General features: G+C 37.9%; 1 protein-coding gene across 3 annotated transcripts in view; it reads right to left on the bottom strand.

The window, feature by feature from the left end:
• The window catches only part of SVEP1 (sushi, von Willebrand factor type A, EGF and pentraxin domain containing 1), a 199200-nt gene that overhangs the window by 99176 nt on the left and 74303 nt on the right, over nucleotides 1-25721 (bottom strand). For all 3 annotated transcript variants that reach the window (XM_047830252.1, XM_047830251.1, XM_047830253.1), the window contains exons 7-16: nucleotides 25285-25482; nucleotides 19628-19746; nucleotides 16623-16752; nucleotides 13610-13717; nucleotides 12500-12631; nucleotides 11450-11644; nucleotides 7988-8109; nucleotides 5986-6094; nucleotides 1239-1403; nucleotides 445-678 (exon numbers count right to left, since the gene is read on the bottom strand). In XM_047830252.1, the coding sequence (XP_047686208.1) occupies nucleotides 445-678; nucleotides 1239-1403; nucleotides 5986-6094; nucleotides 7988-8109; nucleotides 11450-11644; nucleotides 12500-12631; nucleotides 13610-13717; nucleotides 16623-16752; nucleotides 19628-19746; nucleotides 25285-25482 (1512 nt within the window). The remainder of the gene's footprint in view (nucleotides 1-444; nucleotides 679-1238; nucleotides 1404-5985; nucleotides 6095-7987; nucleotides 8110-11449; nucleotides 11645-12499; nucleotides 12632-13609; nucleotides 13718-16622; nucleotides 16753-19627; nucleotides 19747-25284; nucleotides 25483-25721) is intronic.

Below are 25721 nucleotides of genomic sequence, written 5' to 3'. Positions count from 1 at the left end.
GAACTTGGCATTGGCTACCTGGGTGGGAATCTTAGCTACGCCACTTACTGTCTTAAGGGGTAAGACTTACTAAGTGCCTAGCCTCTCTCTCTGGCTTCAGTTTTGCCATCCATAAAATGTGCTTCGCAGAATTGGTAAACAGAATTAAACATGAGAGGTGCTCAGCCAGCCTATGGAAATGGTCCAAAAGTATTCGTTATTATTATTACTGGAGATGTTGTTGAAAGCTGTGAACTCTAAGGATCTGAGTCCCATACGTGAAATAGTTTTCTTGTCCTGAACAATAGTGGTTACTTAGACTCCTCAGACAGAAGAGTAGTAAGGACCACACAGCAAGAGCGAAATGTTTCATTTCAGTATCCCTGTATAGTTGTAAAACAGCTCTGTGCATCTCATCCGACCCACTATGCACCAGGTATTTTGTATTGCAGGGAAAAGTCTTACCACACATCCGCCCTCTCAGCACTGAGCCTGGTCTGCAGAAAAGGAAAGCCTTTTCAGTCTCCAACGAATTGCTCTCAGCTACAAGCATGTCAGTTTCAAGCTGAAAGGAATACATGGGCTCCTCATTGAGGATCCTTTTCAGTTGATTTGTAATGGTTTCCAAAGTCATAATGAGTCGTTGCTGATTTTCCAGTTCAAGGGTATCATTTCTTTCATTGGGTAATGGCACACTAGCTGAGATAAAAACAAGATGAAATAAAACATAACACGGCATACACGGTGTTTCAGGAAACTGTTTGTAGTTAGTTCTTCAGCAAGAAGAAATGGCATATTTAGAATCTTCCAGGAAAGATAAACTCAAACTCAGTCACTACTTACTGAACAACTAGTACGTGGACAATATTAGGAACAATGCAATTTGTTTAAATCCTTCTCTTATATGCTGGATCTAGATTGTTTTTATGAAGTTCTCCCATGTAGCATGTTAAATTTCTGCAAGCTCTTGCTTTTTAAAAACATGCCTCAGTGTGTCATGTCAAAATGAGTACAAAGAAGGCTACTTGTTGCTGCGAGAATCATAAAATGTATCTGTGATATTAAATTGAAAAGAAAGACAAAACTTAGGGGACTGTGCTGTCCCTAGTTTTGGGTTCCAGGATTATTTCCTAAGAATGATAAGACATGGAAAATTTGCAAAATAGGTTTCCACACCTGTTTTCAAGGTTTCCACACTTGAAATAGGTTTCAAGACTTCCCCACAATATTGTTTTTTCAAATAGACAGTCTATCCTTACCTGTGATGTTAAAAATTAACTTAATTTTGTGGTTAGATAACGGGGCGCTTCTTTTCATTCGTGAAGATCTGGCTTTGCTGGCACCTGAGGGTGTTTCTTGCACGGAGTCCAAGAAATCATCATAAGAGTAATCCAACCTATTAGCCGCGCCCCAGCCACCAGGTCCTAGACAGTTGGGGCAGAGAAACAAGATTCTACAGTTGTCTCTAGCAGCATTTAGATTTTAATGTTAAGCCACAAGTCAGATCACCCTTATTTCTTAAATTGTCCATAATGAACTGAATACAGGGTTTCTTCTAGAACCTCATAGTTTTCATCTATAATTTTATAATTTTTAGGCACATCACTTTAAATTTAAATTACCAAAGAATTACACCAAAAAGAAGAAAGAAAAGTCTCAGTGGAGTTACCTATGCCTGTAAGCCATTCTCACTTTGAGCTAATAGTTAATTACTTCAGCTTTAGAGGTAAATAGGATGTGGGTGCAGAATTTTAATAAATTCCCATTTCCCTTCAGGGTTTGTTCCATTCTCTTAAAAAATGTTAGTATAGCTTTACGAACTTAATGCACATGAGCAGGTTTCCTTTTGTGGGGATTATTCAAGATAGCTACATCATACTTTAGAGTGGGGTCAGTTTCTGAAGATAGCATGTAAGTTAAACGTGATGTAACCACGCTGGAGGATGTGACATGGAGACTTGAGATTCTTTAGATTCCCTGCATGGATTCAGATTGTAGCTTCATGATGTGAGGGTGTACAGTCCTCATCAAATTACTTTCATCTCTCTGAACCACACTTTCTCCTTTTATAAATTGAGGTCACTATTCTTACCGCACAGGTCTGGGGGATAACTGAGACAATATACATAAACCATCAAGCTCACTATCTGACTCACTCTAAAACCCCAGTAAATGATGCGAATATTGGCCTGAGTATATTGTTGTTGCTTACTTATGTGCTTTAAATACCAAATTATATTGGGGTGCCTGGGTGGCTCAGTTGGTTGGGCGTCTGACTTCGGCTCAGGTCATGATCTCACAGCTTGTGAGTTCGAGCCCCACGTCGGGCTCCGTGCTGACAGCTCAGAGCCTGGAACCTGCTTCGCAGTCTGTGTGTCCCTCTCTCTCTCTGCTTTCCCCCACTCATGCTCTGTCTCTCTCTCAAAAATAAATAAACATTAAAAAAATTATAAATATCAAATTATATTTATACAGGCCTGTCCACCTAAGTAGGCTGTTTAAAAATTTTAAATAAAATTTAAAATAGATTTTTAAATAAAATAAGGTGTTTAAAAATTTTTTTGTTTAACTTGTTTTGGGCTATTAAAATTGCCTACGATAAATAATTTTGTAAATAACTTTGTTTTTCACTTAAGTGTTTTTCCCACAAGTATTAGGTAGCCATTATCGAAAAACAGATGAGTAAGACCAAAAAAAAAAAAAAAGTGTAAATTATCTATAATTCCACCACATAGAAGTAACAACTATAGCATTTTAGGCAAGATTTTCTTCTATGGATATATAAACCCACACATACACATTTATGCATACAGATATGTGTAACAGTGGAATAGATATAAACATAAAAGATTATACTATGTGTATATTATTTAGTAATCTTTTTCTAATTTTATCAATGGTATATTATGGCATTTCTGTGTCAAATGTTTTCATAATATTCTCTTCTATGTCTATATACCAAAAAATAACCAGGTTTCTGTTTTCAGACTTTTAGGTTATTTTAAAATTTTGAACATCCTTGTGCATATAGGATTTCATACAGTGTAAGCACCATTATTGAGAAGACATATTCCAATTTCAGAGATGTTCAGATGAAAAATGAATGCCTTAGAATTTATGAAATGGAGTACATCTTTGCACATTGGCATGATTTCTACCTTGAGGAATATTCTTAGAAGGAGAATTTCAGGCTTGAGTGTTTTTAATCCTTTTGACACATATTGTCCATTGTCCTCCAATTTCTCCTCTGTGTTCAATATGTGAGTATGCTTTTTTTTCCCTTATACCCTTGCCAAGTTTGGGTGTTATGATTCTTATTTGAATTTGTTAATCTGACAGGTTGAAAATGGCATCTCATTTTAGTTTTCATTTGAATTATAAGACTATCATGAGGTCAAACCATTTATATATATATATATATATATATATAATATATACTTTATATATATACTTTATAATATATACTTTATATATATACTTTATATACTTTATATATACTTTATATATATATACTTTATATATAAAGTATACTTTATATATACTTTATATAATATACTTTATTATACTTTATATATACTTTATATATACTTTATATATACTTTATATATACTTTATATAATATATACTTTATATATACACTTTATATACTTTATAATATATACTTTATATATATACTTTATATATAAATATATATATTTATATATATATTTATATATATATAAAGTATTATATATACTTTATATACTTTATATATATACTTTATAATATATACTTTATTATATATAAAGTATATATAATAAAGTATATATTATAAAGTGTATATATATATAAAGTATATATATATAGTATATTTTTCATACATTATGACTCATCAAGTTGTTAGAAAAATTATGCTAATCTTGGGGCACCTGGGTGGCTCAGTTGGTTAAGCGTCTGACTTCAGCTCAGGTCATGATCTCGCGGCCTATGAGTTTGAGCCCCGTGTGGGTCTCTGTGCTGACCGCTCAGAGCCTGGAGCTGCTTAAGATTCTGTGTCTCCCTCTCTCTGTCCCTTCCCCACTCATGCTCTTTCTCTCTCTCTTTAAAAATTAAAATTTTTTTTTTAAATAAATATTATGCTAATCTTGTGACTCTCCATTGTAAAGGCATTCAAGGATGAAGGCTTCTCTCTTAGGATCAGTGGTACCATCTGTCCATGTCTGAATCTAGAAAACTGTTATTTTGATCCTTATCGGATGACAACCATTGCCTATCTCAAAGTCTTCTGGCGGCAAGTGATTCTCTCTGTGTGTATCCCTAAACCCTCAATAATCTACCTCAGTAACGTGGGAGGGGAAACCTGGGTCACGTGTGGCAGAAGAGGCCTGTTACTCTAGTCATGCCACTGCCAATGCCACTTCATATTTTTCTACCTAAAACTTTAATGTCCGAAATTTTCGCTGAGAAGTTTTATATAACAGTTAAAATGGAGAGAAACCCAAAGTCTACCAACCGGAAGTTGTTTACCTAAGTTACAGCAATTGATTGATTAAATAATAATATGTGGCCCCTGAAACTGAAGTATAGTATTTAATAAAGGAAAAATGTCCTCAATAAAATGTTAACTAAAAATTCAGGTTAATAAGATAATATGGGCACATATACACACATACATGTACAGTTATATGTGTGTATACATATACATTAGTACATTATATATACATATATTAGTACATTAATGGAATTATTTACAGGATTATTTATGTGGATTATCTTTATTTCATTCTTTGGGTTTTTGCAGTTTTCAAATTTTTTGCAATAAACATATATGCAAAATAATATTTCTAAAATTGAAAAAGTATAAAGCAAAGGTCAACATCACTCTTCATGCTAAGTCACTAAAAATACGATATATGAGGGGCGCCTGGGTGGCGTAGTCGGTTGAGCGTCCGACTTCAGCCAGGTCACGATCTCGCGGTCCATGAGTTCGAGCCCCGCGTCGGGCTCTGGGCTGATGGCTCAGAGCCTGGAGCCTGTTTCAGATTCTGTGTCTCCCTCTCTCTCTGCCCCTCCCCCGTTCATGCTCTGTCTCTCTCTGTCCCAAAAATAAATAAACGTTGAAAAAAAAAATTAAAAAAAAAAATAATAAAAATACGATATATGTGATTAGTGCAAGAAACAACAAGGATGTCTGCTGTAATGTCAACTAATATTGTCTCAGATAACCTTCTAAGGACTTTATTTGCACCTGTGTTTACTCAATTTATCCTGAGAATGGCCCTATGAGTTTAGAATTCTTATATACCTATTTTATAGGTGAGAAGACTAAGTAAGGCACAGAGTACAAATTTGCTCAAGACCACAGGCTAGCAGGTGGTAGAGCCAGAATTTGGATGTAAGAAGTTGGTGTTAGAGTCCATAGTGCTTAACCATGACACTATTTTGTTATCACTATTATTTTTAAAAACAGTATTCTGGAAGTGTTCAGCAGTTTTATAACAATGCGATAAAAATCAGAAATATAATTACTGGAAAGGTTGATGACTTTGCTAATGAAAGACCCAAGAGTGACTACTAAAATCTCCCAGGAATATTAAGGCAGTAACCAAAATGGCCAGACACGCCAGCAAAAAATCACACACCAGACGTAGGAATAACCTTAATAAAAATGTTTAGAGATGCCATGCAGAAAACATCAAAATTCAACCAGAAGGTATATCCGACCTGAACAGATTGAGTCTTAACATATTCTTGGTGAGGAATCGGAGCATTTTACATGTGTAACTGTTTTAAATTCACGGCTTAATTGCAATTTTAATTGAATGCCATATAAAAACTGCTTTAGTACTATCCTATCATATAAATATTAAACTATCACAATCATAATGTGACTTATTCTTCTTTTTATCACTTCAAGAGTTTTGTGGCTTAAAAAAAGTTAATTTTTCTAATTTGCCCCACTCTTCTGGAATTAGTTTATTTTGCAGATCAGTCTTGCAAACTACTGACACTACATAATATAATTACCAATTGCAAAGCCATTTTCATAGTCATAATTATATTCAAGGCAATATTTCTTGGTCAGGTCCTCCAATCTGCAGTCAATGTCATCAGCATCACTACAAAATGATGGGACCTGCAAATAAAAAATGAAAAGTATAAAATGTAAATCACATCTCTGTGTGCTTTGGATAAGCCCTTCTTTCCCCTGACCTTCACAATTCTATCCACAGGAGAGAGGAGAGGGCTAGAGCCCTGCATGTTCCTGGACAGACTCCTGGTCCTCCTCCAGGCCCCGCCCCTTACAGCCTCCCGTGTCTGTGAATCACCACAATTATTTTCATGCCTTTTTGTCTCTGTTTATATCACTGATCCCCAGAAGCCCAGAAATCCTGGCATATCTCTTGTCTCTGATCTTTTACCCCATATGGCTCTTTAGATCCCTTTCCTCTGACTTTATCTCCCACCCATCTCCAAGTCCTCAGAACCTTCCTCTGCCCTTTGGAACTCACAGCCAGTAATCAGCGAATCTCCTATTATTTTTTTTCATCTCCTTTCTTTCTGTTCCTTTTACCTTTGCTCTCAATGGCATCTCACTTTCCAGCTTCCTCAAACTGTGGGCATAGAGGTGGAGGAAGTATCTTCCTCACTCTTCCCTGCTGTTTCCAGATCATGCTCCCTCACCCCTCCTTAGAGCCTCACAGTCCTGAAGTTCATGGTATAGTAGATGGCCTCTCCATGTGGCCGCTACCAACAGCCTTTCCCCATTCTGCATCATCCTCTCCTTCTAAGAACATCCAGTAACTCTCCCTGCTATAATTGTTGGGGATTTCTGTATCCATCCAGCTAATCCTTCCTTCACCTTGCCTTCTCACTTCCTTTTTCTCTTTCTCCTCATGTCTTCCAGCCTTACCTTGTCACCTGCTCTCATGGCCATACCCTCAGACCTCATCATGCCCGGTAACTGCACCCTCTCCTCCTCTTGGAATTCTTTGACTTCATCAGATTTATAATCCGTTGACCCCTCCATCTCTTCACCGTCTCTCAGCCTGATGTCTCTTCACCTCCTTATTACGAATTACTCCTGAATTACTCTCTCACACGCACCCTTCTTCACTTGTTTGTCTGCAGAATCCTTAACCCTAAACTGATTGCTCTGCTTTGTCCACACATGCACCCACCCACATAGTTGACTACTGCTTGAAAGAAAACACACACCTGCTTCTGGCCAATCCTAGCACCTTTCTTTAGCACATTCATTTGTGCCTTTCTAGAAAATTATTTGGTACCATCACCTCTCTTTCCAAACCTCAACAACTCCTTCCCATCCTTATTCTCTCAGCTGATCATTCTGTATCGTTGTTCACTGAGAAAATAAGAGACATCAGAAAAGATCCTCTGACACACTTCCAGCCATGTATACCCATTCGTGCGTCTGTGTTCCTGGGCACTCTGCCTCCTTGACTCCCCTCTTTCTCTCACACTGCACATCAAATCTACTACCACCAATTCCACTCTTAGAATCTATCCCAAATCTAAGCTGCCTACTCCATTAGGGATTCAAATACGTATAGAACACGTTTCCTGCCTTTGAGATGCTCCACACAAGTTAAATATATTGTTTTGCTTTCCTGTAAACATTGAAAGAATCCTCAACAAAAATGCATGAAAAAGAAAGCCCTTTCAATGTTCAATTATCCCATCCTAAAATAAATACAGCCTACAATGGCATTTTTGTCATACTTTAAATAACAAAGCAGACATTTTCAAACCACAGGGACCCCACGCTTCTCTGGCTTTCTGACTCAGAATGTTTTAAAAAGTTCAAAATGTTTTAATAAAGATTCACTTATAATTCATTCCAGACGTCCAAAACCTATGACCAATTCTAAATATGAGGGAAAAGTCTGGATTACATAGAGGAGGGAAGTCATCAGGACAAGGAATTCCAGTGGCAGGTTACCCTGAGACGTGACGAAAACGCTCAACGGTATCCTTTAAAATATGACAGACAATACTACTGACATACCATTTTCCCCAGGGTAATCTCAAATGCTTCAGAAAACTTCTTCAACAGATCTGTATCATCACAACGAGTTGCTTTGTACAGCATCTCAAAGGACTTGAACCCATGATTTGCAAAACGCTTTACTGGAAAATGTTAGAGAAAACAGTTTCACTTAGCTGGTGTTCCAACCCAAAGATTTAATTGTCTTTGGAGTAATGGTAACTTAGTATTTTAATTCTAAAACAATTTGTGGGATCATTAGAAAAACAGGAGATGACAGGAAAAGTTTCTAGGCATTATAAACCACGAGCCAAGCAGCACTGTACCGAATTAGCCAGTGATGAATTTGCTTTGATAAATTATTCTTTAGCTTACAACCACGTTAAGAAAATGAGTATTTACGGGAAAAAGAGATGTAAAGATTTTTAAATTGTATTTCTGGGAATTTCTGAAAAATTCTGCCTGGGTCAAAGAAATCTTTTATGTTTATATAAATTTGTATCATACATGTTTATATTACACTTTTAACCAATAGACACTGAAATTTTTCTAAATATTAGAGAAAATAATTCCTTGAAAGTATAATTTCCACAGAGAATTTCTCCTTGGATCAAAAGCTTGCATGGTTAGCCTTAGCAAGATGTCTCCAAATATTGAGACAATGCCTCCTAGTAGTATCAGCATTAAAATCCTACTGTCTAAATCTGTGATAGAGGTGAATGATACTGCTTCTAATTACTTCCCTCATTTGGGATAAAAAATAGCTCAAGTAAGCGGGCTTTACCCTTTCTCCAAGACACTGGCATTTAAACTCCATCTATGGTACTGGATCAACTATTAATTCCAAAGAATATTTACACTAGACAAAGATATTGGTTATCTTTATAACAATACACATATTTAAGATTATAGAATGGCTCTAAATCTAAATCAGATCTAAAGAGAATGTGACTGATCTTTCATTCTATCACACATGTTGGATCTTACTTTATTTTATTTTTTTAATTTGTTTTATTTTTTATTTTTTTAAATTTACATCCAAATTAGTTAGCATATAGTGCAACAACGATTTCAGGAGTAGATTCCTTAGTGCCCCTTACCCATTTAGCCCACCCCCCCTCCCACAACCTCTCCAGTAACCCTCTGTTTGTTCTCCATATTTAAGAGTCTCTTATGTTTTGTTCCCCTCCCTGTTTTTATATTATTTTTGCTTCGCTTCCCTTATGTTCATCTGTTTTGTCTCTTAAAGTCCTCATAGGAATGAAATCATATGATTTTTGTCTTTCTCTGACTAATTTCACGTAGCATAATACCCTCCACTTCCATCCACGTAGTTGCAAATGGCAAGATTTCATTCTTTTTGATTGCCAAGTACTACTCCATAGTGTGTGTGTGTGTGTGTGTGTGTGTGTATGTGTGTGTGTGTGTGTGTGTGTGTATACCACATCTTCTTTATCCATTCATTCATCCATGGACATTTGGGCTCTTTCCATACTTTGGCTATTGTTGATAGTGCTGCTATAAACATGGGGGTGCAGGTGTCCCTTCGAAACAGCACACCTGTATCCCTTGGATAAAGGCCTAGTAGTGCAATTGCTGGGTCGCAGGGTAGTTCTATTTTCAGTTTTTTGAGGAACCCCCATACTGTTCTCCAGAGTGGCTGCACCAGCTTGCATTCCTACCAACGATGCAAAAGAGATCCTCTTTCTCCGCATCCTTGCCAACACCTGTTGTTGCCTGAGTTGTTAATGTTAGCCATTCTGACAGGTGTGAGGTGGTATCTTATTGTGGTTTTGATTTGTATTTCTCTGATGATGAGTGTTGTTGAGCATTTTTTCATGTGTCGGTTGGCCATCTGGATGTCTTCTTTGGAGAAGTGTCTACTCATGTCTTTTGCCCATTTCTTCACTGGATTGTTTTTTGGGTGTTGAGTTTGATAAGTTCTTTATAGATTTTGGATACTAACCCTTTATCCGATATGTCATTTGCAAATATCTTCTCCCATTCTGTCAGTTGCCTTTTAGTTTTGCTGATTGTTTCCTTTGCCGTGCAGAAGCTTTTTATTTTGATGAGGTCCCAGTAGTTCATTTTTGTTTTTGTTTCCCTTGCCTCCGGAGACGTGTTGAGTAAGAAGTTGCTGCGGCCAAAATAAAAGAGGTTTTTGTCTGCTTTCTCCTCGAGGATTTTGATGGCTTCCTGTCTTACATTGAGGTCTTTCATCCACTTTGAGTTTATTTTTGTGTATGGTGTAAGAAAGTGGCCCAGGTTCATTCTTCTGCATGTCGCTGTCCAGTTTTCCCACCACCACTTGCTGAAGAGACTGCCTTTATTCCATTGGATATTCTTTCCCGCTTTGTCTAAGATTAGTTGCCCATACGTTTGTGGGTCCATTTCTGGGTTCTCTATTCTGTTCCATTGATCTGAGTGTCTGTTCTTGTGGCAGTACCATACTGTATTGATGATTACAGCTTTGTAGTATAGCTTGAAGTCTGGGATTGTGATGCCTCCTGCTTTGGTTTTCTTTTTCAAGATCGCTTTGGCTATTCGGGGTCTTTTCTGGTTCCATACACATTTTTGGATTATTTGTTCTAGCTCTGTGAAGAACGCTGGTGTTATTTTGACAGGGATTGCATTGAATATGTAGATTGCTTTGGGTAGTATTGACATTTTAACAATATTTGTTCTTCCTATCCAGGAGCACGGAATCTTTCTCCATTTTTTTTTTTTTGTATCTTCTTCAATTTCTTTCATAAGCTTTCTCTAGTTTTCAGTGTACAGACTTTTCACCTTTTTGGTTAGATTTATTCCTAGGTATTTTATGGTTTTTTGTGCAGCTGTAAATGGGATCGATTCCTTGATTTCTCTTTCTGTCGCTTCATTGTTGGTGGGACCTTACTTTAAATATAAGCTCTTCTGCAGACTATAAGGTTATACTTTAAGTTCAAGTTTATAGATCAAGAACAGTAAGTCTCTTCAGATATTTCTGATAAATAACAATAAGAGGGCCAAGATGGTTTTGCTTTAAACTGAATCTTGTCCTGTAGCAATTCAACCAATAACCAGTCTCTGGGGGGGCTAACATTTTAAATCAAGGGATGAACATTTCTCTTATCCACAGACATTTCAAATTCATGGCACCATTTTTTCCTAATCCCTATTGTAAGGCAGTTTTCCTCTTTAATGGTCAGAAATGTGCACACACCCAGGGGTGCCTGGTTAAGTGTCTAGGTGCATTTGGTTACGTGTTCAACTCATGATTTCGGTTCAGGTCATGATCTTACAGTTCGTGAGATGGAACCCTGTGTCAGGCTCTGTGCTGACAGTGCGGAGCCTGCTTGGGATTCTCTGTCTCCCTCTCTCTCTGCCTCTTTCTCTCTCTCTCTCTCTCTCTCTCAAAATAAATAAACATTAAAAAAATGTACACACACCCAAACACATACTCACATATATGAAAGGAATCCAGAAAAAAGAATTAAAACTTACTAGCACAGTCTGGCCATTCAGTGGAATATGGCGGCATCCATATACCATCTTCATAAGCACAGTAATAATTCTCAGTAGACCCTTCTGTGAAATCATAGCCCTCCAAGCAACTTAATGTGCAGTTAACTCCAGCACTATCTTTAGTGCATATAAAATCCCCATTTATTGGTGTGAATGGAACTTCACAGGGAGAACCTGTATAAAAAATTATACTATTTATATACAGTGGTATATACAATATAAATTAAATTCCATGAGTCTAAGGTGATGTTTGAAAAGAATTCCCTTTCCACCACTATTCCTAGAAAAACTTTTACCATAAATCCTTGTGACAACGGACACTTTTTGGTTCCGAGGTGGACACAGTTGAAAAGCTGTACCTATGTATAATCAGAATTAGAGGCTCTGCAAATTTTATGAAATGCTAAAAGTTATTTCTGAGTTGGGGTTGCTGTTTGTGGCGTTCCTTTAATAAGAGTGAAAAGTAGATAACATTATGTAGCAAGTATATCTTTAGAACCTGTCTCCTCAGTTATTTGAAGTAGAATTATGACCATAATATTTTGTACCTTTAGTGCAAATGCTAACGAAGTGTTAATTAAAGACTACCTTGGAAGAGGTGCCTGGGTGGCTCAGTCGGTTAAGCGTGCACCTCTTGGTTTCAGCTCGGGTCATGATCTCATGGTTCCGTGACTTCGAGCCCTGCGTTGGGCTCTGCGACGGCAACACCAAGCCTGCTTGGGATTCTTTCTCCCTTTCTCTCTCTCTCTCTCTCCCTCGCTCGCTGCCCCTCCCCCACTCACACTGTCTCTGTTTCTCTCAAAATAAAGAAATAAAGGTTAAAAAAAAAATAAACTGAAAAAGACTACCCTGGAAGAAAATATTTCTACCTATCGTCAGGTGAAGCGATAATAATCGGAAACGTAAATAAAATCTGTCAGTATTCTAAATTCACAAATCTGCTTCACACAGTCTATTTTCTGCCATAAAACATAGCAATTAAACGTAACAAACGTCGACCAGATTTTTCGAGGCTTATGAAGAGAATACCTTTTATGACAACGTGGATGTCACATGTTCTGTTATTGCCCGAGGGGTCCGTGGCTGTATATTGCACTACAGTCTCCCCATGAGGGAAAAGGTCTCCTGGTGTATGGCTTCTGGTGATGATCAATACAGCCCCTAGAAGGGAAAGAAGAGATCTAGTTGTGGGGTGACTGGTCTGCAGTCACTTTACTTCTCACTTTTTTTGATCTGAATTTTCATTTTCTATTTATGCAAACCAGATGGGCACGCAACTTACGTTGATTTGGCCACTAGTGAAAAACAAACGATGTTACGCTATAACGCAGAAGTAGTAGACTCAAAAGGTTCGTTAGACTAAGGCATTCTTGCTGAATAAGTGATTTTCCTCGAATGGGTCAGTCTGTTGGGACCCTGGAGAAACTTAATTAAGAAATCTATGTAATTTGCATTTTTTATTATTATTTACTGGGCGTTAGTGAAACCTCTAACATGAAATTCAGTTGTGTTTGCTCTTTTTTTTTTCTGCTGTCCTATGAACTTTTATCATTTTGGGGGCATATGTTTAAGAAATGGGCATGAATACATAAACTGTACTAAAGATACGAATAAAATGCATAGTTTATGCCTTCAGGACAATATAAGCTTAGAGATTCAGTGAATTTATAGAAATCTTCATGTCCTTCTGGTACAGGTTTAATAAATGTCCGCTAAATACTGAATGAAGGAAGGGAACCTAAAGAATGGGTAAGATTAATAATATTAAATGACATGTAATTATCCTAGATTAAAACATATTACCTTATGTGATTATTCATACCACTTAGACAAGACGTAATTTGCTTTTCATTTCTTTTATCCTTTCAAAAGCTTTTAAGGGGTGCCTGCGGGTGTCAGGTGCTTAAGCGTCCGACTTTAGCTCAGGTCATGATCTCATGGTTCAGGAGTTCAAGCCCCAGATGGAGCTGTCTGCTATCAGCATAGAGCCCGCTTCGGATCCTCTGGCCCCCTCGCTCTCTGTCCCGCCCCCACCACTCTTTCACACTTTCTCTCAAAAATAAACGTTTTAAAAAAGCTTTTAAAAAGGAAACACAATTCAGTGTTATCATGCTGACCACAAAATCCCTGGGCTCGCACCTGAGTTGTCTGAGAACTGAGGTTCATCCCAGGTTGCAGCATGCTCCTTCTCCGAGACCTGCATTGGAGGTGGGGATCTGCACCAGTCTATGCTAGGCGGTTCCACATCTAAAAGACAGGAAAGCAGAGAAAGAAGTCACAACTGATATTCAAAAATGACGAGGAGGTTTACATAAGAGAACTGAAGTCTACTTGTGCTGGCAGAGAGCCTTGACCTTGCTAGCACAAGGCTGGCCCTGGAGCTCCTTTGACAATGAGGGTTTGTTATCCCTCATCTCAAGGCAGGAGAGAGAGCTGGTTCTTGCTATACTTCCCTCTGCCTGTTGAAGAAGAAATGCTAGGTGTCTAAAATCATCCTATGCACAGTGGTATCAAAGGCAATTCTAGATGCGGCCAGGAAGTGAAGAGAACCTTCCCAGAGAAGCGGAAGGAGTGAAATGACCAAATCTCAGAGTACTCAAATAAAGGGACTCATCTGAGGTCACTAAGCTAGAAAATTGCAACCGCAGGCATCCAGACCAGGGTGTTTCTTTACATGATATATGAAAACACACACTCCAAAATTAAATGAGCTGTATCCGTGAGAATGTAGAGATTTCTGTTTTACACTACGTCTTATGAATAAATTCCATTTTCTCTTTTCCTCATTCTTGTCATTTCATTGGTCTAGCACCTTTGGTTTGACTCCTTTTCTAGACTGTAAACTCTGGGGACCAGTGACGAAGTCTCTCTTGCTCACAGTTAGGTTTCCACTGCATAGCATAGCACCTGGCCTGTCACACAGGCTCAGAAAAACTTGTTGCACAAAGAAAAAAAGTGAAAAAAAATGCTCAGTGGAGGTCTGTGCGCTTGAAGAGTGACTCAGTCGAGTCCATTTACAGTTAAACTGAAGAATCTGGTGGTATTTACTATTTTCCCAAAGACATTGCAAATCGGTTCTTTCCAAGATTTTCTACACTCATCTGATTCTAGACGAATATTTTAAAGTCGAACTGCAGGTACGAGAGGGTGCTAAGACTCAGTCAATTACTGTCAAAAGAATGGGAGGTACCAGCGGAGGCGTGGTGTCCAAAGGAGAGAGAGAAAGCCTATTTCAAAGCAAGTGAGGCAGTATTCCCTGGAAAGCTAAGCCAAAGCATTCCTGCCTCCTCTCATTTATCAATAAGACACCCACACCCTGCCATCTGAGGAAACAAGAAAATGCAGGCTTTAGAATATTTTCTCTCTTATCTTTCTCTCTCTCTCTTCCCTCCCTCTCTCCTTGTCTCCCTTTCTCTCACCTTCTCCCGCTTCCTCGTCTTTCCCAGGTCACCTCTCTCTTTCACACTTTGAAAATTGAGCTAGTGTCTAGTCAGACACTTGAGTACATATTTTACATTTCACTGTGCTGACTCTTCATGGCGAAACATTGAAACTTGGCAAATGCTTGAACCACAATGCCATGTTTAAGATCATAGCACCACAAAAAATGAATCCAGCATCTTTTACATATGACTGGCCAAGTTCATGCTTAAAACAAGTGAGAAAGCATTTAAAATACCTAAGCACTCTGAAATGAAGTAGACGGATTTTTACTTGAGTCTCTTTCTATGCACTTCTACCAAAACCTATCATTTCTAGGGTCAGGAGCCAGTCTGATTATACATTAGTTATTTCAAGAAGTTGTGTAAAATTCTTAACATAAAATGAACTTGTTGTGTTGAAATTTTAAACAAACAGATTAAAATATATGAGGTGAATATTGCTAAATGTCAATATGTTTACACAGAACTTAATGTGAGTTAGGCACTAGTTCGAGTGGTTTATATATTTTAACTAACTAAAAGCCTTACAATAACCCTATACTCAACTTTTGGATGAAGCAGATTGGGTTCAGAGTCTGTGCTCTTGACCACTACAGGCTGCTGCGTATCCTATTTCTCCACATATTACTTCTTGGTGGTGGGTACCTGGTATCTATTGAATATCTACTGAACTGATTGAAAGTACAAAGAGCAATTGGAAGACTAAGAAATAAACCAGCACCCCATCCAAAATTAGGACTGATCTACAGCAGTGGTTGTGAGGGTGAAGAGACTAGGGCAGATTTCCGAAACAATATGTAGATGAAACCAGAAGAACTTGAGAAATAATTGAGTGTTGGTGATGGAAGGAGAGGAGTCAGGGATGACTTCCAGATTTTTGCATGGTAGGTAGGTGGTTGGTTGTGCCATTCTGAGCTAAGAAATATACTAGGTTTGGGTGAGTCTGAAATGCCTGTAAGACATTTACCTGGGAATGTTGAATAGGCAGTTCTATATATTGGTTTGAATTTCAGAAAATAGATCTAAGCTTCAGATTGAATTCTGGAAGTTGTCAGTTAACAAAATCACCAGAAAAACCAGAGAGAGAGAGAGAGAGAGAGAGAGAGAGAGAGAGACAGAAAGAAAAGAAGGCTAAGGCTGGAACCTTGGGGATGATCCACATTTGAGAGCTGGTCTGAGGAAGAGAAGCCATGTAGGAAAGAGATAAAGAAGGAGAAATGAGAAAAACAGGTTGTGGAACCAAGACAGATTGCTGTCAGATAAGCTAGGGAAGGAGACAGTTTCGATAAGGAGAGTGTGGTTAATAAAATCTAAGGTGATAAAATCTAAGGAAAGATTATGTAACATAAGAACGAAAAAGTGTGCAGTAGAAATAACTCTAGAGACCAGTGATGCCCCTGATGAAAGTAGTTTGTACGTGAGTGAAGGGGACGAGAGTCACTTGAGTGACTTTGAATATAAATGGCTGTGGAGACAAAACAGATGAAAATTACTGGGAACTTTTCCAAAGGCTCATATTGGAAGAAATCAAAGAGAGGCAGCAATGGTTAAAGAGGATGTAGGTTTCAAAGAGGGAGTGGCATGGGCAGGTTTCAAAGCCAGCCGGGAGAATCGGCGGGGGGGAGGGAGTTGTTGAAGATAAAGGAGAAGCCAAGCCCTTGGACTACTGGATTATTTTCAAAATCCTACTCAAGCAATTTTTGACTTACCGACAACCTTGACGTGGAAAGTGCAGCTGGCTTGGTTGCTGGATAGGTCAACGGCTGTATAGGTGATGGCAACATCTCCAATTGGGAAGAGGTAAGGTGGGGTGAAAGCCGGATGAACATGGATGGACACCTTTTAGAGATAAATAAATATTTTGAAAGTTAAGGTTAATACTGACAGTGTATTTACTGTTCTTATACCTAAATATTATTAGGGAAAATAAAATTTTAAATGGCACAATCAATATTTCATATATATAGTGAAACAGAAAAAAAAATCAGACACAGCCTTTTAGCATGTTTCTTTCCAGACTACTATTTACATAGTTTGTGCAGCTGACGTACACATGGAATATTATTCTTTGTTTTTTAAACATAATATCTTTAAACACTCTTTGTTACGTAGTCTTTAGAATTCAAGATTAAATGTCTCTGTAATTTTCTATAGAATAAATATATGGTAATTTAAAAAAATCTATTGAAGGACATTTAAATTGGTCCCAAATTTTACTATACCAAACAATACTGGGGTGAAGAGTTTTGAACAGGTAATTCTAAAATATTTTTATTATGTCTTTATAATACATTTCCAGAACAGAATTACCAACCAGAAGTCATTAACAATATATTGATAGATAATACAAAATTCCTTTCCCAAAACACGGCAGTAATTTGCATTCCCATTTGTCAGTATTTGAGAGTCAATGTGAAAGTTCCCACTCTAAGTTCTCTGACCTATATTAAATACCATTACTTTTTGGTAACTCAAAAATATGACACCAGGTTGTTTTAATTCACAGTTTCTTAATGCCTTATACCGAGATTAAAATCTCACATGTTTGCATGATAGGGAAATATGGACGTATTCATTCCTTTTTTTTAAGTTTATTTATTTTGAGAGATCACGACCTGAGCCAAAATGAAGAGTGGGATGCTTAACCTACTAAGACACCGAGGCACCCCTGTTCTTTTCTTTTTGAGTGATATGCTTGCCTTCTTAGTGCCTTTGAAAATTATAAGATAACATAACATGAACATGTTAGGTAGTACATATTCTTCACTTCTGACACTTCCGAAGCATTTTTTTTTTCAAGTTTGCTATTTGTCTTTTAATTTAGAAAATTTTAAAAATGCAAATTTAGAAATACTTTTGTAGTCAAATACCCTGGTCTTTTCAATTGCAATGTTAAAAATATTTCAACACACAGGTGCTGCATTTAGTGTGACTTCTCATTAGATCCTGAAATGTGTCCCTGTGCTCTTCTTAGAGCTTGATGACAATCAAGATGAAGGTAACAACAATGCATGCATGTTTTCATGGGTCTTTTAGTGAAAAGTAAAAACCACACATGACGGACTGATCGTTCAACACTTACATCACCTACTAGATGTCACATTTGCACTTTTAAATTCACATGTAGAAGTTACCTTGTCTTTAGTTACCTAAAATACCATAGGATCTCATTTAATGCAGACTCTAAGAAAACAAAAAAGCAAACGCATAGATACAGAGAAGAGATGGTGGTTGTCAGAGGAGGGGATGGGGGTAGGGGTGGGGGTGGTGAAATGGGCAAAGGGGATCAAAAGGTACAAACTTCCATTTATAAAATAAATAAATTTGCTGGATGTGTGATGGGTTTTAAGGAGGGCACTTGTGCCTGGATGGCTCAGTTGGTTAAGCATCTGACTTCAGCTCAGATCATGAACTCACGGTTCCTGAGTTCGAGCCTTGCTTCAGATGAGCTTGAGCTCTGCTTTGGGTAAGTCCTGCTTCTTTCCCTCCCTCTCTCTCTCTCTGCCCTTTGCTCACTTGTGCCCTCTCTTGCACAAAAAAAAAAAAAAAAAAAAAAAAAAAAGGAAAGAAAAAGGAGGTCTCTTGTTATGATGAGCACTGGGTGTTGTATATAATTGATGAGTCACTAAATTCTACTCCTGAAACCAATACTGCACTCAGTAAATAACATAAAGTAAACAAAAATAAAAAAATAGGGGTGCCTGGGTGGCTCAGTTGGTTAAGCATCCGACTCTTGACCAGCTCACAATTTGTGGGTTCGAGCCCTGCATCAGGTTCTGTGCTGACAGTGCAGAGCCTGCTTGGGATTCTCTGTCTCCCTCTCTCTCTGCCTCTCTCATAAATAAATAAATAAACATTTAGAAAAAATAAAACATTAAAAAAATACCCTCCCTCCACACAAAAAAAGAAGCTGGTTTTACACAACACACACACACACATACACACACGCTCTCTCTCAATCAATCAATCAATCCTGAGAATGTAACCCATAGTTAATTTTTTTAAGTGACCTTGATTATAAGTATATTTAACACAACTATCAGAACAGTTTTGTGTGTGTGTTGTGGGCCCCACCCCAGTATATCCTGTCTGCCATGATTTGTACATATTTATATGCAGCTGTGAAAACAATGTACCATAAAAGTATCTTCATGTATGTGAATACTAACAGTACAGGTTCAAGGGGAGTTAAATCATAAATTTATTTCTTTTCCAACATCTGATGGATAATTATCTCAGGCTACTGTACATATAATATTAAAATATTGTATTCTGGGTAAAATACTGTGTTAGAAAATGCTGAATTAAAAACACTGAAATCTCCTTCAGCTTGGCCAATATGCAGTCGTTTGGGGCTCATATTTTAAAAGGTATGTTCATAAATAGGAATTAAGATCATTTCCATATCTTCTTTTTCTTAAAAGATCACTGGAGCCTAGTAAGAGGCAAAGAATTTTTAGTCAAGTAATCTTAGTGGATATACAATACAACAAGTCCACGGAATAAAAGTTTCCGTTTTAGACATTTTTTTCTGATTTCTAGCTAAAAATTCAAGGTGAATCATTCTTTTATCCAATGAGGCATTAATATTTATGAGTAGAGTTTATACAGAAAGTACTATCATGAGGGTATTAGTAAATCTTCAATATCGCACATATTTGCAGCACATTCAGAATCCACTTGAAAAGGATGCAAATATTTGCACAAACCTTACCTTTTCCCCAGAGTTGTCGTTAGCTGTGGGGATTTGCCAAGTGATATTGGCGGAGTCTTGCTGTTCCTGGGTCTTCGCCTCTATGTCCTTGGGACAGCTGATCTGAGGGGCCTCCACATCTGACTCAGAAAATGCACAAATCGATATATAGATTGATATGTAATTCTAAGTCATTTAGGAAAGAGGCAAAAATATATGAATACTCTGTGACTCATGTTTTTGTTTATTTATTTTGAGAGAGGAGAGAACGCCAGTGGGGATGGGGCAAAGAGAGAGAGAGGGCGAAAGAAACCCAAGCAGGCTCCGTACGGTCAGCATAGAGTAGCCCCAATTGTCTAGCCCCAATGCGGGGCTGGATCGCATGACCCATGCAATCATGACCTTAGCCAAAACCAAGAGTCAGTGGCTCAAGTGACTGAGCCCTCCAGGCACTCGTGACTCATTTTTTACACCGCAATTCCAGATTAATTTGGAATGTACAATTGCCTTCAGCATGGCTTATGAGGCCCTTCCCGAACTGGAACCTGCTGACCTCTTAGCTTCATCTCTTACGGTTCCCCTACTGGAACTCACTCTCCATGCTGGATAGTCTCAATCCCATGGAAACCCTGTGGTCTTTCCTGCACCTGAGACTTTGCCCATGTTCTTCTCTGTGCCTGAGTCAGTGACCTCTTCCTGTTTTACTTAGATAACTCCTATTTGTCTTTTAGTTCACAGATTAGACACAATCTCCTCAGGAAGTGCTCCCTCCAAAGGGGCCCCCACAGCCTTCTGTCCTTCCTGACCAGACAACTTGCCATCAGGAAACCGAGTTTCTCCTCCAACAGAATTCAAATTCTTTGAAGGCTATCTCTTGTCCCATTGTGTTACATAGTGCCTGGCACACACTAGAAGCCTGATAGATACTTTTTGAATGAAATAAAGAAACAATCAAAAAAACCTGGGGCGCCTGGGTGGCTCATTCGGTTAAGTGTCCACTGTGGCTCAGGTCACGATCTTGCGGTTCGTGAGTTTGAGCCCTGCGTTGGACTCTGTGCTAACAGCCCAGAGCCTGCTTCTGATTCTGTGTCTCCCTCTCTGCCCCTCCCCTGCTTGCATTCTGTCTGTCTGTCTCTGTCTCTCTCTCTCTTTCAAGTATAAATAAATATTTTAAAAATTAACAAAAAAGAAACAAACAAAAACAAAATGTTGACTGTGGCAGGAAAGAACCACGCTTGAAAACAAGGCTGTCAAGTAGAATTAATTAGCGGTGCTAACATGTACTGTCAAAACAAGAAATTAAAGCCAATGTTATTTTTTGCGGTGTGAAACTCTATGGTACAAATACTGAGTTAGAGCTGGTAACATAAACATAATCCACATCAGTCACTGTAGAGCTAAATTCTGAATATATAATATAAAAAATCCCTTATTTTATGTTATGTTAAATTAGGTCTTCTGTAACTTGCAGGTGAATATATCCGAGTTGATACAATCTGTGTCTCTTCTTGTTTCTTTGAAACTTCATACAATTTATATTTTCTTTTTTTCCTGGAGGGAGCTTATCCTTGGACACTTTTTCCCCACAAATATGCATTAACATATTGACTCTGAAAATCTAAAAGAGTAGCTGACTTTTATTCATACTTGACTAATACTTTAAACTGGATTTGGGATTGAAAGTTTATATCCATTCTTTCTGTATTCTTTGGACATTGCTGTATTTCCTTCTGGCATTTATAGCTGGAAATGAGAAGTATAATGTAAGTCTGGTTCTTGTTTCTTCTGTGCAATTTCTCTTTTCTCTCTGGAAACTCATTTAAGACTTTCTCGCTTGTTTTTGTGCCAATACCATACTGTCTTGATAATTACAGCTTTGTAGCAGAGGCTAAAGTCTGGGATTGTGATGCCTCTCGCTTTGGTCTTCTTCACTACCACTTTGGCTATTCGGGGTCTTTTGTGGTTCCATACAAATTTTAGGATTGCTTGTTCTAGCTTCGAGAAGAATGCTGGTGCAATTTTGATTGGGATTGCATAGAATGTGTTTGTAGATTGCTTTGGGTAGTATTGACATTTTGACAATATTTATTCTTCCAACCCATGAGCACGGAATGTTTTTCCATTTCTTTATATCTTCTTCAATTTCCCTCATAAGCTTTCTATAGTTTTCAGCATACAGATCCTTTACATCTTTGGTTAGATTTATTCCTAGGTATTTTATGCTTCTTGGTGCAATTGTGAATGGGATCAGTTTCTTTATTTGTCTTTCTGTTGCTTCATTGTTAGTGTATAAGAATGCAACTGATTTCTGTACATTGATTTTGTATCCTGCGACTTTGCTGAATTCATGTATCAGTCCTAGCAGACTTTTGGTGGAGTCTATCGGATTTTCCATGTATAATATCATGTCATCTGCAAAAAATGAAAGCTTGACTTCATCTTTGCCAATTTTGATGCCTTTGATTTCCTTTTGTTGTCTCATTGCTGATGCTAGCACTTCCAACACAACGTTAAACAACAGCGGTGAGAGTGGACATCCCTGTCGTGTTCCTGATCTCAGGGGGAAAGCTCTCAGTTTTTCCCCATTGAGGATGATATTAGCTGTGGGCTTTTCATAAATGGCTTTTATGATCTTTAAGTATGTTCCTTCTATCTTGACTTTCTCGAGGGTTTTTATTAAGAAAGGATGCTGAATTTTGTCAAATGCTTTTTCTGCATTGATTGACAGGATCACATGGTTCTTATCTTTTCTTTTATTAATTTGATGTATCACATTGATTGGTTTGCGAGTATTGAACCAGCTGTGCAGCCCAGGAATGAATCCCACTTGATCATGGTGAATAATTCTCTTTATATGCTGTTGAATTCGATTTGCTAGTATCTTATTAAGAATTTTTGCATCCACATTTATCAGGGATATTGGCCTGTAGTTCTCTTTTTTTGCTGGGTCTCTGTCTGGTTTAGGAATCAAAGTAATGCTGGCTTCATAGAATAAGTCTGGAAGTTTTCCTTCCCTTTCTATTTTTTGGAACAGCTTGAGAAAGATAGGTATTACCTCTGCTTTAAATGTCTGGCAGAATTTCCCAGGGAAGCCACTGGTCCTGGACTCGTATTTGTTGGGAGATGTTTGATAACTGATTCAATTTCTTCACCAGTTATGGGCTGTTCAAATTTTCTATTTCTTCCCATTTGAATTTTGGAAGCGTGTGGGTGTTTAGGAATTTGTCCATTTCTTCCAGGTTGTCCAGTTTGTTGGCATATAATTTTTCATAGTATTCCCTGATAATTGCTTATATTTATGAGGGATTGGTTGTAATAATTCCATTTTCATTCATGATTTTATCTATTTGGGTCCAATGGAATAGAACAGAGACTCCAAATTGGACCCACAAATGTATGGCCAACTAATCTTTGACAAATCAGGAAAGAATATCCAATGGAAAAAAGACAGTCTCTTTAACAAATGCTGCTTGGAGAGCTGGACAGTAAGAATGAAGGACAGAAGAATGAAACTAGACCACTTTCTTACACCATTCACAAAAATAAACTCAAAATGGATGAAGGACCTGAATGTGAGACAGGAAGCCATCAAAACCCTAGAGGAGAAAGCAGGGAAAAACTTCTCTGACCTCAGCTGCAGCATTTTCTTACTTGACACATCTCCAAAGGCAAGGGAATTAAAAGCAAAAATGAACTACTGGGATCTCCTCAAGATAAAAACCTTCTGCACTGTAAAGGAAACAATCAATAAAACGAAAAGGCAACCAACGGAATGGGAAAAGATATTTGCAAATGACATATCAGACAAAGGGCTGGTATCCAAAATCTATAAAGAACTCACGAAACTCCACACCCAAAAAACAAATAATCCAGTGAAGAAATGGGAAGAAGACATGAATAGACACTTCTCTAAAGAAGACATCCAGATGGCCAACAGGCACATGAAAAGATGCTCAATGTCACTCTTCATCAGGGAAATACAAATCAAAACCACACTCAGATATCACCTCATGCCAGTCAGAGTGGCTAAAATGAACAAATCAGGAGACTATAGATGCTGGAAAGGATGTGGAGAAACAGAAACTCTCTTGCACTGTTGGTGGGAATGCAAACTTGTAGAGCCACTCTGGAAAACAATGTGGAGGTTCCTCAAAAAATTAAAAATAGATCTACCTTATGACCCTGCAATAGCACCTCTAGGAATTTACCCAAGGGATACAGGAGTACTGATGCATAGGGGCACTTGTACCCCAATGTTTACAGCAGCACTCTCAACAATAGCCAAATTATGGAAAAAGCCTAAATGTCCATCAACTGACAAACGGATAAAGAAGATGTGGTTTATATACACAATGGAATACTATGCGGCAATGAAAAGGAATGAAATCTGGCCATTTGTAGCAACGTGGATGGAACTGGAGAGTGTTATGCTAAGTGAAATAAATCAGGCATAGAAAGACAGGTACCATATTTTTTTACTCATATGTGGATCCTGAGAAACTTAACAGAAGACCAAGAGGGAGGAGAAGGGGGGGAAAGTTACAGAGAGAAAAGGAGGCAAATCATAAGAGACTCTTAAATACTGAGAACGAAGTGAGGGTTGATAGGGGGTGAGGGGAAGGGAAAGTGGGTGATGGGCATTGAGGAGGGCACCTGCTGGGATGAGCACTGGGTGTTGTATGGAAACCAATTTGACAATAAATTATACATATATACATATATATATATCTACTTTATATGTATATTATATCTATACATATGTATGTATATATGTATGTCCATATATATATGTGCATATATATATACATATATGTATGTGTGTGTGTATATATATATATATAAAACTTTCTTGTTAAACTCTGGAACTCAGAAATTTCACCAGTAGTGAAAATATGCTGCTGTCCTGGGCTATGATTGATCTCAAGTTTAGCCCAGAGAAACTTCCTTCTCCTGGTAGGAAAGTTTTTCTCCTCCATCTACTCTTCTCTCTGCTTCTGGAACTCGTTAGTAAATGGATACTGGGTTTTTAAAAATCTATCACTGGTATCTCTTAACTTCCATCTTTTTAGTTTGATCCATTGGGATATTCAAGTTCGTTGTGTATTATTTCTCCGTTCTGAGGGAACTCTCAGTTTGGTTCTTCAAATCGCTGTTGTTTTCAACAATATCCACTCCACTTTATTTATCCTTCTCTTAGAGATATTTATGATGCTTTTACTTCTAAGAACTCTTTCTTGTTTTTAAAACCCCCTTTTATGTAGCAGGCTATTCTTGCTGCCAGTCAGATGGCAATATTCTATGAAAGTAATGGGATGCTCATGTCTCTTTAATTTTTTATTTTTTTTAACTCATGCCTCTTTAAACTGATTTAGTCCTGCATTATATGGGCCATTAAAATTCCTCAAAGATCTCCATCTCCTGGTGGAAAACTTACCAGATTTCCAGCTTGAAAATTATCCTTATTTTTCTATTTCTTCTGTCATTGCCTGGCATATTATAATCGGATTCTGTAAATCCATCATTTTGAAACAGAAACCCTCATAGATCATATTAGGATAATACTCACCACTGTATCATGGGTTTGCAGCAAAAGCTGCAACAAGGCACAGCCCCGCACTGTACCAATATATTGTTATATAGGAATCTGGTTTTCAGCCCGATGGATGTAGGGGACCTACCTTTACAAACAGCTGTCTGAACTCTGGCACTCCACTTTCCAGAGGTGGTACATCTCACTTCTTCTCTGACGCCTGATAAAATGAATCCTCTGCGGCAACTCAGTTGACAAATCGTCCCAGGTCTGGCAGGCTGCTTGCCACAGCTGGCCGGGAAGATGATGACACCTTTGGGCTTCTGAAACGTGGGGCAGTGGCGCTCTATTGTAGGGAAATGAAAGAGTGTTATTTGCATTTCCACAAATTTCAAGAAAAATACAATTGTGCTGCCTTGGAACTGATGTAAGTCACTAAATGGTATCTGTTGATGACACTGAACCTATGATAGATTATCAACAACGCTAAGCTGTTCTCTCTCTGGTTATCTCATGTTATTTTGCCAGTGCATCAACACCTTGAAAAACTTCTTATATTTTAATTAATGCCAACTGTGACTGTTA

The sequence above is a fragment of the Prionailurus viverrinus genome, chromosome D4 (assembly GCF_022837055.1).
Source record: "Prionailurus viverrinus isolate Anna chromosome D4, UM_Priviv_1.0, whole genome shotgun sequence".
NCBI lineage: Eukaryota > Metazoa > Chordata > Mammalia > Carnivora > Felidae > Prionailurus > Prionailurus viverrinus.
Note: the sequence above shows the minus strand (reverse complement) of the source record. Positions and strands in the feature narration are given on the sequence as shown.